Genomic DNA, 13,864 nt, shown 5'->3' on the forward strand with positions numbered 1-13,864 from the left:
CTGATTGTGAGTCCCAGTATTGGTGTCGATCGTGTCGCCAACATAATCCGCCATACAACCTCGATCTGGAGCATTTGACGCTCCTCAAGCCGATCGGGACAACCGCTCCCCTTGCTTGACATAGAAAAGTCCGCCCGGACCAATATAATAAAAAAAAGTTTGAGAACCCCTGATCTAGTGTTTATAGAAAGAGTAAACTCTGCTGTATCTTCTGTCACGTCGCCTGCAAGTTAGGAGGAAACAAGCGGCGTCGTATCAACAAGCTCAAGACAGAATGAAAGAGCAGTATGTTTATATCAACAAGCTCAAGACAGAATGAAAGAGCAGTGTGTTTATATCAACAAGCTCAAGACAGAATGAAAGAGCAGTGTGTTTATATCAACAAGCTCAAGACAGAATGAAAGAGCAGTATGTTTATATCAACAAGCTCAAGACAGAATGAAAGAGCAGTATGTTTATATCAACAAGCTCAAGACAGAATGAAAGAGCAGCGTGTTTATTCAACAAGCTCAAGACAGAATGAAAGAGCAGTATGTTTATATCAACAAGCTCAAGACAGAATGAAAGAGCAGTATGTTTATATCAACAAGCTCAAGACAGAATGAAAGAGCAGCGTGTTTATATCAACAAGCTCAAGACAGAATGAAAGAGCAGCGTGTTTATTCAACAAGCTCAAGACAGAATGAAAGAGCAGCGTGTTTATATCAACAAGCTCAAGACAGAATGAAAGAGCAGCGTGTTTATATCAACAAGCTCAAGACAGAATGAAAGAGCAGCGTGTTTATTCAACAAGCTCAAGACAGAATGAAAGAGCAGCGTGTTTATATCAACAAGCTCAAGACAGAATGAAAGAGCAGCGTGTTTATTCAACAAGCTCAAGACAGAATGAAAGAGCAGCGTGTTTATATCAACAAGCTCAAGACAGAATGAAAGAGCAGCGTGTTTATATCAACAAGCTCAAGACAGAATGAAAGAGCAGCGTGTTTATTCAACAAGCTCAAGACAGAATGAAAGAGCAGCGTGTTTATTCAACAAGCTCAACACAGAATGAAAGAGCAGCGTGTTTATTGCCAAGCGATCAAACCACGTTGGCCGTCTCTCCAGTGAGTCGCGCGTTAATGAAAGTTCGCATTTTACGCCAAACGACATTGCGCTTTAAGTTGCACATCACAGGTGTGTTTATGAAATGCTGCTGATGGTCGGTAACCTGATGTACTGATGCGTGTGGATGTTGTTTTGACTGACAGCTGGGACAGAAGCAGAGGGAGCTGCTCCGCCTGCAGGAGGAGAACGGCCTCCTCCAGGGGAAACTGGAGGACGCTCGGGGGAGAGAACACAGCGCCAGAGAGGGCTACGTGCTGCAGGTACCGTCCACCAGGGGGTTAGAGCTGCAGGTATAGGTACCGTCCACCAGGGGGTTAGAGCTGCAGGTATAGGTACCGTCCACCAGGGGGTTATAGCTGCAGGTACAGGTACCGTCCACCAGGGGGTTATAGCTGCAGGTACAGGTACCGTCCACCAGGGGGTTAGAGCTGCAGGTACAGGTACCGTCCACCAGGGGGTTAGAGCTGCAGGTACAGGTACCGTCCACCAGGGCGTTAGAGCTACAGGTACAGGTACCGTCCACCAGGGGGTTAGCGCTGCAGGTACAGGTACCGTCCACCAGGGGGTTAGAGCTGCAGGTACAGGTACCGTCCACCAGGGGGTTAGAGCTGCAGGGTACAGGTACCGTCCACCAGGGGGTTAGAGCTGCAGGTACAGGTACCGTCCACCAGGGGGTTAGAGCTGCAGGGTACAGGTACTGTCCACCAGGGGGTTATAGCTACAGGTACAGGTACCGTCCATTAGGGGGTTAGAGCTGCAGGTACAGGTACCGTCCACCAGGGGGTTAGAGCTGCAGGTACAGGTAGCGTCCACCAGGGGATTAGAGCTGCAGGTACAGGTACTGTCCACCAGGGGGTTAGAGCTGCAGGTACAGGTACTGTCCACCTGGGGGTTAGAGCTGCAGGTACAGGTACCGTCCACCAGGGGGTTAGAGCTGCAGGGTACAGGTACTGTCCACCAGGGGGTTATAGCTACAGGTACAGGTACCGTCCATTAGGGGGTTAGAGCTGCAGGTATAGGTACCGTCCACCAGGGGGTTAGAGCTGCAGGTATAGGTACCGTCCACCAGGGGGTTATAGCTGCAGGTACAGGTACCGTCCACCAGGGGGTTATAGCTGCAGGTACAGGTACCGTCCACCAGGGGGTTAGAGCTGCAGGTACAGGTACCGTCCACCAGGGGGTTAGCGCTGCAGGTACAGGTACCGTCCACCAGGGGGTTAGAGCTGCAGGTACAGGTACCGTCCACCAGGGGGTTAGAGCTGCAGGGTACAGGTACCGTCCACCAGGGGGTTAGAGCTGCAGGTACAGGTACCGTCCACCAGGGGGTTATAGCTGCAGGGTACAGGTACTGTCCACCAGGGGGTTAGAGCTGCAGGTACAGGTACCGTCCACCAGGGGGTTATAGCTGCAGGTACAGGTACCGTCCACCAGGGGATTAGAGCTGCAGGTACAGGTACTGTCCACCAGGGGGTTAGAGCTGCAGGTACAGGTACCGTCCACCAGGGGGTTAGAGCTGCAGGTATAGGTACCGTCCACCAGGGGGTTAGAGCTACAGGTACAGGTACCGTCCACCAGGGGGTTAGAGCTGCAGGTACAGGTACCGTCCACCAGGGGGTTAGAGCTGCAGGTACAGGTACTGTCCACCAGGGGGTTAGAGCTGCAGGTACAGGTACTGTCCACCTGGGGGTTAGAGCTGCAGGTACAGGTAGCGTCCACCAGGGGGTTAGAGCTGCAGGTACAGGTACCGTCCACCAGGGGGTTATAGCTGCAGGTACAGGTACCGTCCACCAGGGGGTTAGAGCTGCAGGGTACAGGTACCGTCGACCAGGGGGTTATAGCTGCAGGTACAGGTACCGTCCACCAGGGGGTTAGAGCTGCAGGTAGAGGTACTGTCCACCTGGGGGTTAGAGCTGCAGGTACAGGTACCGTCCACCAGGGGGTTAGTTGAGTTCATCTGTTTTTTTATTTGCTTATTGCAAATTTTTAGCAAAGTAACATATTTAAGCTAAACAATCCTTAGTAATAATAATAATCCTCAGCCTGTTTCAGTCACCTAATTTATTTAACTTTAAACAAACTGTGACCATTGTGTAATGCGTGGCATGGCTGGGAAATGTGAACCACGTCCTGGTGGTGTGCAGGACGAGGCAGTAAATATTCACACTGGTGTAATACAAGCTCACAGGGATATTCACACTGTTGTAATACAACCTGCTGGCTCATACTGTACAAGGCACATTCACGGGTTATTAGCTGTGTGTTTACTGTAACTGTATTCTACTAACGGGTGTCGGGGGGGTTAATAATGTCTAAAACGCAAAGCATGGTTGTGGTTCTTAGCATGGATTTTCACTAACTGTTTTATGGAGTTTCACATCTCCTGGGGAAATGATTGGTTTGGATTGAGATGCTTCAGGTAAGAGACCTTGTTGAGAAGCCTTGCGCTGTGCTTTTTCCACCTGCTCGCCTGTGGTCGTCTGTTATTTTTTTATTTTTTATTTTTTTGCATGCTTTGGGGTGTTTGGGAGTATGCCTGGTTTCACTAACTCATTTTGTTTTTATCATGTTCTCACATTTACAAATTAAACTGACACGGACAGGTGTTTTTGTTGTGTAAGTCACCGAAAGGGGGGAGGGGGTTGCTTTCAACAAAGTTATGACCAGAGGCACCAAGGATTGTATTGAAACGAGCACTCGTCGATATCTTCAACATCTTCACCATCTGTTCACATTCATGGTTTTCCTTATCACTCATTTCACAATTTCTTGTTTTATTTTCTTGTTTTCATTTGATTCAACCCTTTCCACCTCCATGTCACCCCTGAAAAAGCACAGTGGAAAGCTTGGGGGGCGGGGGGGGGGGGGGGGGGAGGAGAGGTTTGTCAAATTCACGAGGATTTGGAAATAGAAATCCCAGGAGATGTGGCTCTCCGTATGTAGCTAGCGGGAGATGCGAGGTCAAAGGTCATGTCATTAATAAACTCTCCCGTCAATCTTTTCAAGAGCGCCACGCCACCCTCCTCCTCCTCCTCCTCCTCGCCACACAGAGTGCCACGGCAACGCCTCCACCAGCTCGACCAGGACCTGCAGGGCGAGTCGGAGGCCCAGAAACCCAAACAGGACCAGGCCCACCAGCAGGCCCAGACGCTACGGAGGAGCTTCACCGACGCCAGGGACACCGTGGGCCGACACGAGGCCGAGGTCCAGGCCCTGCAGGCCAAGCTGACTGCCGCCATGGCCGAGATCCTGGCCGGCGAGGAGGCCGTGGCCCGCATGCGTAACGAGCTCCGGTTGGAGCAGGAGCGCTCTCGGGAACGGGAGGAGGAACGGGCATGCGGTGAGCTCACCCTACGACACCAGCTGAGGGACAACGAGGACAGGCTTCGCGAAGTGGAGGCCAGCCTCTTAGAGAGGAGCCAAGCCCTGAGGCACCTGGAGCGCCAGCAGGCCCTGCAGAGGGACCACCTCAGGGAGATCCAGAGGCTCCAGGAGAGGCTGCAGGAGGTGACCGCCCGCCTGAGTGCCACTGAAGAGGGACAGGCGTTGAAGGAGGAACGCCTGAGGAACGAGCAGCGGTGCATGCAGGAGAGTCACGAGCAGGAGAGGCAGTGCCTGGGTCAGAGGCTGGCTGAGGCAGAAGCTGGACAGAAGGAGATGGAGGACAGGCTACTGGAGGCGGAGCAGCAGGTCGAGGCCCTATTGAGAGGCAGGCCGGAGAGCAGAGAGGAGCTGCTGAGACTGCAGGAGAAGCTGTCCCAGAGGACAGACATGGTGGAGACGCTGAGGGAGAGCGTCCGGAGGCTGGAGGAGGAGAAAGGCCGTCTCGCGTGCCGCTGTCAGGAGCTCATCAACCAGATCGCAGAAGCCGACCGCGAGGTGAACAAACTGCGCAGTCGCCTGGAAACGGAAGAGGCGGATTACTACACCCTGGAGCACTCTTATGAGAAGGCCTCTGAAGAGTTCCAGAGGATGAGCCAGTTCCTCCGGGAAAAAGAGGAGGAGATCCGCCAGACTAAGGAGATGTACGAGAGGCTGGTGGAACGCAAAGAGGAGGACCTGAAAGAGGCCCTTGTTAAAATGGCTGCACTTGGCAACAGCTTGGAAGAGACGGAACAGAAGTTGCAAGCCAAGGAGGAACTCCTCTGTCAGATGAGTCTTGGCCTTCTAAGTCAGGGCGAGCCCTGCAGTGCGGAAAGGGATCTGCAAGCCAAGCTGGTGGTTGCGGAGGACCGCATTGCAGAACTAGAGCAGCACCTCAACGCCCTGCAGCTGGGCTATGCGGACCTCCGCGTGGAAAGGCAGCGGGTCCAGGAAGAGGCTCTGCACACTCGGGACGTGGTTCTGAAGGAGAGGGTTGAGACATCAGCCTCCATACAGACGAATACAGAATCTTTACTGTCCTCTGAAATGACATGTAAGACAAAAAGCTCCCCTGGTCGCGAGGAGTCTCAAGCCAAACGGCAGAGGATACGGTTTTCCAGCATTCAGTGCCAAAAACACACAGACCCAGAGGGCTTGGACACCGGTCTGGTAGATGGCACCTCTTTAGACACGGGCCTGGAGATTAGCCCGGTGATGAGTCAAGTCTGCCGGCGTCCATCTGAAGGGACCAGTTCGTCTGATATCACGTTCCAGTATTGTAGTGACCCAGAGAAGTTCATTTCCATTATACACGCCCTGGAGACTAAACTGCTAGCCACTGAGGATAAACTAAGAAACCTCACGCAAAAGCTAGAGGAGCAAAGAGCCGTTCAACCGGGGGACCCGTCTTTGTCTGATCTTCAAGGGCTTGATGATGGACCTCCACAAGAGGAAGTACCCAGTAGTGGGAGTGGGTGTCAGATAAGGGCCGCAAACGGCCAGTATGCCATGGCCCTTGCATGTGTGGAGATGAGTAGAGAGAAGGTTAGGGCTATTCTCAGTGGTTATGATCAGGGGAGCACTGATTCACAGCTTCACTCCTTGTCTGAGATCGAGAAAGAGTTAGTCAATGCAACACAATACATTAGACGAGGCGAAAAGACACTGGAAGAGCACAACGCACCAGATATCCACGAGAATCGAACCCAAGAGAAACCACATAGAAAGGACGTTGACGAGGAAACAATACAACTCTTTGCCAAAACCCTGTCCTTTGAGGCAATTGTTTTGAACAAGATGGCTTTGTTAATACAGAATCCAAAGTCTGACCTCCTGCAAGGTCTAGGTGAAATATGTGAAGAGCTTGAGAGCATCAAAAGAGGTGACGGAGATTGCTTAGCAATAGTTTATGCTGACGTCTTGACCAGGAAGTTGATGTTGGAGAGTGCCTTCTGGCGGGAAGTAGAGAAAGCGGAGGCGCAGTGTGACGTGTTGCAGAGGGAAAGTTCAGATGTGGGTAAAGGTTTAGCCGAGGCAGACGCCGGGGCCTGTATCGCCATAGACACCTCCATACGAGCTGAACTAAAGCGCTCCATTGAAAACCTCCAGCACTTCTATGAGGAAAAGTTCAGAGTTCTCAAAGGGGAATTGACTGAAGCCCGTAGTAACCTACAACGAAGGGAATCTGCATTGAACAAAATCTTTCAAGCTTTCGAAAGGCCTGATTTGGAAAATGTAATTAAAGGGCTCTGCACTAAATTTGATTTTAGTCAACGGCAGACATTAGCTGATATAAGTCCCCCTGACCTGGCTCACTTTGTGGTCCAGCGGTTAGCCGATGTTACCCCTGCTGAACTTGCTCCCTATATGGAGCAGATTGAAAGCGAAGAGGCCAGAGACTTGGCAGAGGACATCATAGATGGACACTTAGCCGGAGACTTGCCATCTTGTAGTATCGACTCTATTGAATCCATGCACATTGGCCAGGAGAACCTGGCTGTTGAACTTCAGAGGCAGGCGGTAACACTCCACCGATTTGCTCAGGAGATTGAGAGTGGCAGCAGCAACTACCCCGGGCTGGCCGATATGATCTGCACTCTCACAGGGCCCCAAACCAGCTACAGTTTCAGAAGCGGCTCCCTCTGTATGCGTGAGGCCCTCATTCAGGCTCAGGTGGCCTATGTGGCCTGCAGGCTGCGAGCCAACCATGAACAGGACCTGGGTCGGTGTCAACGGGCCCGCCAGAACATGGAGCTGCTGGTCCAGGAGCACGCCCACAGTGTCGGCACCATCCGCCAATGCTATGAGGCGTCCTTGCAGGACGAGCGCCTCAGCTTCACTCAGACAGTGACCGCCCTGCAGGAGGAAAACCAGAGCCTGAAGGGTGAGGTCGGCCAGCGTGTGGAGCAGCTCTCCCAACAGCAGCAGCAGCTCGCCCACCTGGAGGAGCTCTTCCAGAGGGAGACGGAGGACCTGAGGCAGAGGCACGCGCTGGAGCTGACCCAGGCGGAGCGGAGCCGCTCCTCCACAGAGCTGGTCCTGATGGAGACCACGGCTGACGGCCAGCGGAAGCTCGAGGTGTTGCTCGTGGACATGGACACCATGGAGGAGCGGCACAAGGGTCACGTCAGGGAACTGGAGGAGCGCTTCCAGGAGAGGATCCGTGAGTTCCGGCAGATCCACGAGGAAGAGATTCAGAGGTTGCACGCCCATTATATGAACACCGTTCGCGGTCTCCAAGAAGAACGGCGCGAGAAAAGCTCTGAGATCTCCCGCTCGCTCCAGTGTGATGAGGTCACGGCGCAGACTTGGCCAATGGAGGAAGAGGAGCAGGGGAAGGGGGATGCGGTAAGGGCCAGGTCGGAGGCCATGACGATCCTCAAGGACCGGATCCAGGAGCTGGAGACCCAGATGGACACCATGAGAGAGGAGCTGGAGACCCAGAACCTAGAGGGAGAGGTGGCCGGTCTGAGGGAGAAACACCAGAGAGACTTTGAGAGTCTTAAGGTTTTTGCTCCATTATTCTTCACTTAAGCAAATGATAGTTACTATGTGATTAGTAGTACACGGTTAAATATGTGGTTGCTGTGCTCATTCAACAGATCAAACAATACCATCTTCAATATTCTATAGTAGACATTTGGCTAATCTTCAAGATCAAAATTGTAGGCGGCTGGGTGGCACAGCGGACATTGCGCTCGTCACCAACGCAAGAGACACCGGGTTCGAATCCGGCTGTCGGCGTTGCCTCCGGCTTGGGCCGGCCGTCATACTAACTCAATTGGCAAAGTTAGCGGGTGGAAGTCGATGGGTGGTAATCTGGACGTTGTGGACAGCGACTCCTACAGGTTGGTTGGGGGACGCCTGCACAGCAGAGACAGGAAATGGCGGGGGTAGTGTGAGCCTCCCACACGTTACACCTCGCCAATGAGAGTCCGTGCTGGCAGGTGAAAAAAGATGTGACAGGCTGCCTCCTCGTGTATCGGAGGGGACACGTGAAGCAAGGCTTCTCCCTACGACCGGCCAGTGGGGGGCATATGCAAGCAACGTTCAAGACGGGGGAGGGGAGAATTGGCACAGCGAAATTGGGATGGGAGAAAAAAATTTAAAGGGAGAAAAAGTGGATAAAAAAAAGATCAAAATTGGAAAATGGCATAAATAACATTAAAAAAAAACATTTAGATGGTAAAATCTAAAACGGGCGTTTACTTATAGGGCATTGCACGGCTGTGGTTCATAATGTGATCCTAAACGTACTTGTCTACTTCATGAGCAAAGCAATCATCCGTTCTGAAAGGACGTCCTCAGCCACACCTCCTAATGAGTAAAGTAACACTTCTCACCTGCACATCTCACTCTCACAATGATGCTGCTGCTTTTGTTTAGACCACACTATAGTCTGTAACACATCCTATGATCAGAAACGGACTGAACTGCGGGCATTCGAAGAATAACCTCGTAGGGGATTCAGATTAACTTCCTCAACGCACTCTTTATTACTAACCTAGCTTGCCATTTAATCACAAAACGCTTGCATGGCTCTCACGCGATGTGATTTCGCTTGAGCTGGTCTAATAACGCACCGTTCGGCCTAGCGTGCTCTTTATTTATGCACTCAAATTTGCACCAAATTAACACGTCGCACGACATGGACGGAGAACCCAGAGACCTCGACTGACGACGGCGTGTTTTACCCCCGTTCCTCCCCCTCCCCCCAGGCCACGTGTGAGCGAGGGTTCGCCACCATGGAGGACACGCACCACAGGGTGCTGGAGGACCTGCAGCGGCAGCACCAGAGGGAGGTGGCCCGCCTCCTGGAGGAGCGAGAGCGGCTGCTGGAGGAGGAGACCGCAGCGACCATCGCCGGTAAAGATCGATGGATTGATTGAAGTTTATTTCAAATATGCAACATAACAAACAAACATCAAGTACATATATAGCCTTAAGCCGTTCAAATAATAAATGTATATAATAAAAAAAAAAATTAATAACAAAGAACAAACAAAAAAGTCAAACAACATTTATTTTTATTTTCTTTGACATATTTGAGTGGGAAGAAGTTTCAAGTTTCAAGTTTCTTTAATAGTTGTCATACAGAAGCACAGAATACTTTTATACAAAATGCTTCTTACTGTTACGCTCCAGAGACTGTGCTAGACAAGATAAGTATGAAATAAAATAGTATAGCATGTAAAATAGAAGTAAAAATAGAGGTCACAGTGTTCAGTATAGACATATGTACAATGTTCGATGCAGAATAGAAGTAACTGAGTTACCATACAATAAACTATGCAATGTACTAATATACAATACTATATAGTGCAGAGCAGAAATGGGATGAGGTACAATTTAGGTACAATTTACATGGGTTGTAGTGCAAATCCTTTACCAATAAATATAAAGTGTGTTTAGGTGTTTTAAAGTGTGGAGAGTGGGTGCTGCAGTGTGTTGTTTGTTTAAGCATACACTTATTTAATCCCACCCCTATTTACTCATCAGAACATACTATATTTTATTGACTAATTCATACATTACTAGACTTATATTGAAAAAGGGAACTTAGTTAACAATACAATTTTTAATAATACCTTATTAATATTTGCCAAAACTGTATGTTACCCTGTATAGTTCCTCTAAAGAAGCCTCACGTGCCGATGATATCTCCTTAACCCTTTCACCGCCGCACTACCAAACGGTTAACCCTTTCACTGCAACAATACACAGAAGGTTAACCCTTTCACTGCCACACTACAGAAGGTTAACCCTTTACTATCAACTTTACAAAACAAAAGGATTCAAAAGAAACATTAAAGTGATATAAAATTGTAATAAAACAGATAAGATAAGCTAACAGATAATTAGATAAAATGGTAAAAATGGTAAGACACTAACATAAGACAATAAGAAATTACAAAGAAAATAATAATAAAGACTGAAAAGTAAAATTGTTAGAATAATAATAATAATAGCAAAATTAGACCGTAAACAATAAGAAAAAATTTAAGAACATAATAATAAGTAAAATAAGACATTAATACATTACAAATAAAATGATAAAAAAAATATTTATAAACTTAGTTTTATTGTTGATTATCACAGAGATCCTTGATAGGATATTGCTTGTAATATAAAAAATATAAATCCCATATAACTCTGTATGATAGCATGTACAATAATGCTGTATATACCATATATATTCTCTTACCGTATATACTGTATATCCACGTATGTCTGTACATACCTGCATATAATCCTTTTTACATATTGTAGATACTATATCTATATCTCTGTACATATATCTGTAGATACTATATCTATTCTGTACATATCTCTTACCTACTCTTACTAGTAGTACTCATTTATATATTTTATACCCAGTTTAATCACCTGTACATTGTATATCACTATTGCACTTTACTGTTACATTTGCACTCTGGTTGGATGCCGAACTTCTTTTCGTTGTACTGTACTTGTGCTGTATGGTGACAATACATTTAAATGTAGGGCTGCACGATTCTTGGTAAAATGTGAATCACGATTTTTCTCTCTAAGAATTGAGATCACGATTCTCTCACACGATTCTTATTTTTCGTCATCATTTAAAAAAGTAAAGTAAAAAGTTAAAAAATAAATTATGTGGCGTTGCTACCAGCTTGGCTGGTCGTTCATACTAACACAATTGGCAGTGTTAGGGGTGGGAAAGCTGGTGGGTGGGTCCTGGTCGTTGTAAACAGCGACTCCTACAGTTCGGTCGGGGCGCCTGCTCAGCGAGGAAAGGATCTAAGGGGGGTAGTGTGATCCTTCCACACGTTACACCCTCTCAGTGAGAGTCCGCGCTGCCAGGTGAAAAGAAGCGGTTGATTGGCTACACATGTGTCGGAGGAAGCATGTGATGATAGCCTCCACTCTCCCAGACCGACTGTAGGGGGTAGGTGCGCAGCGACCAGGAAGGGGATTGGGAATTGGCATAACGACTAACATTGGGATGGGAGAAAAACGGAGGAAAAAGGAGGGGGGGAAATATCCAAAAGAAAAAAAAAATTCGACAGTATTATTTTATTTTGAATCGTCATCATTTAGAAATGAGATCGCATAGGTCTATGAATCGAGATCGCGATTTTTTTTAGATTAATTGTGCAGCCCTATTTGAATGGAATGGAATGTTGTGTGGATGAACGTGGCGTTGACGTGTGTGTGTGTGTGTGCGCAGCTATCGAAGCGATGAAGAACGCTCACAGGGAGGAGCTGGAGAAGAACCATCGCTCCCCGCTGAGTGGACTGAACTCTGACGTCGACGAGCTCCGTCTGCAATACGAGTACGTCTTCTAATCGCATGTTCCCATAGACGTGTTTCTTGTTTATAAACATACCGCGTTCAAGCCAATCAGCAATGCCAACTGAGTCACGTGACTAAGTTGCCCCCTACCTGCATGAGCTGCTGCACTAAAAAAGTACGATGGGGCTCTATGGAAGAAAGAAAGAAATTATCTTTCTTCCCCCCCCTGTTTACCAGTAATGTTGTCCTTGATGCTGCATGTGGGGTTAATGTTGTCCTTGATGCTGCATGTGGGGTTAATGGTGTCCTTGATGCTACATGTGGGGTTAATGTTGTCCTTGATGCTGCATGTGGGGTTAATGTTGTCCTTGATGCTGCATGTGGGGTTAATGTTGTCCTTGATGCTGCATGTGGGGTTAATGTTGTCCTCGATGCTGCATGTGGGGTTAATGTTGTCCTTGTTATTTTGGTGAGTCATGTTAGTGAAAAGGAAGATGTAAGTCCCTGAATGTCACCACAGAACCTGTTCTAGAACGTTAACTGTGTTTTGTTAACTGTGACACGAATGGGCCATTCTCGGCGAGGGTACAAGTCCGGGTAATGCGGCATGAAATGGGAAATTCATTTAATGTCACGTCGCTCTGTTCGCTCAGGGAAGAGCTGCAGTCTATCCACCGTGAGCTGGAGGTCCTGTCGGAGCAGTACTCCCAGAAGTGTCTGGAGAACGCCCACCTCGCCCAGGCGCTGGAGGCCGAGAGGCAAGCGCTGCGGCAGTGTCAGAGAGAGAACCAGGACCTCAACTCTCACAACCAGGTCACTGCACACACAACACACCAGGCCACTACACACCCAGGTCACTGCAAACACAACACACACGGGCCACTGCACACACTACACACCCAGGTCACTACACACACAACACACCCAGGCCACTGCAAACACAACACACCCAGGTCACAACACACACTACACACCCAGGCCACTGCACACACAACACACCCAGGTCACTACACACACTACACACCCAGGCCACTGCACACGCAACACAGCCAGGCCACTACACACACAACACACCCAGGCCACTGCACACACAACACACCCAGGTCACTGCACACACTACACACCCAGGCCACTACACACACAACACAGCCAGGCCACTGCACACAACACACACAGGCCACTGCACACACTACACACCCAGGTCACAACACACACTACACACCCAGGTCACTACACGCACACAACACACCCAGGCCACTACACACACAACACACCCAGGTCACTACACACACAACACACCCAGGTCACTACACACACAACACACCCAGGTCACTACACACACAACACACCCAGGTCACTGCACACACTACACACCCAGGTCACTGCACACACAACACACCCAGGTCACTACACACACAACACACCCAGGTCACTACACACACAACACACCCAGGTCACTGCACACACAACACACCCAGGTCACTACACACACTACACACCCAGGTTACTACACACACACAACACACCCAGGCCACTACACACACAACACACCCAGGTCACTACACACACAACACACCCAGGTCACTACACACACTACACACCCAGGTCACTACACGCACACAACACACCCAGGTCACTACACACACTACACACCCAGGTCACTACACACACAACACACCCAGGTCACTACACACACAACACACCCAGGTCACTACACACACTACACACCCAGGTCACTGCACACACAACATACCCAGGCCACTACACACACTACACACCCAGGTCACTACACACACAACACACCCAGGCCACTGCACACACTACACACCCAGGCCACTGCACACACTACACACCCAGGCCACTGCACACACAACACACCCAGGTCACTACACAACACAACACACAACTAGGTTCAGACACACACATGTCACTACACTAACAAACGCAAAATACACACATTCCGCACACAATGTTCTCCTCTACAAACAGAACTTGTATGTGGCGTTACAGGAACTGAATAACCGGCTGACAGAAGAGATCACTCGCATGCGCTCCTGCTTCAGCGGGGAGATGGCCTTATCACCTCTGACCCAGGGCAAGGACCTCTACGAGCTGGAGGTACAC

The 13,864-nt window shown here is 49.3% G+C and overlaps 1 protein-coding gene across 5 annotated transcripts in view; it reads left to right on the plus strand.

Moving 5' to 3' along the window:
- LOC311235219 (myosin phosphatase Rho interacting protein) overlaps window positions 1-13,864 on the plus strand; it is a 178,900-nt gene that overhangs the window by 144,494 nt on the left and 20,542 nt on the right. For all 5 annotated transcript variants that reach the window (XM_084322622.1, XM_084322621.1, XM_084322624.1 and 2 more), the window contains 6 exons: window positions 1,248-1,364; window positions 4,108-7,971; window positions 9,183-9,330; window positions 11,675-11,780; window positions 12,394-12,553; window positions 13,751-13,858. In XM_084322622.1, the coding sequence (XP_084178748.1) occupies window positions 1,248-1,364; window positions 4,108-7,971; window positions 9,183-9,330; window positions 11,675-11,780; window positions 12,394-12,553; window positions 13,751-13,858 (4,503 nt within the window). The remainder of the gene's footprint in view (window positions 1-1,247; window positions 1,365-4,107; window positions 7,972-9,182; window positions 9,331-11,674; window positions 11,781-12,393; window positions 12,554-13,750; window positions 13,859-13,864) is intronic.

The sequence above is a fragment of the Notolepis coatsorum genome, assembly GCF_963971535.1.
Source record: "Notolepis coatsorum genome assembly, chromosome: 10".
Taxonomy (NCBI): domain Eukaryota; kingdom Metazoa; phylum Chordata; class Actinopteri; order Aulopiformes; family Paralepididae; genus Notolepis; species Notolepis coatsorum.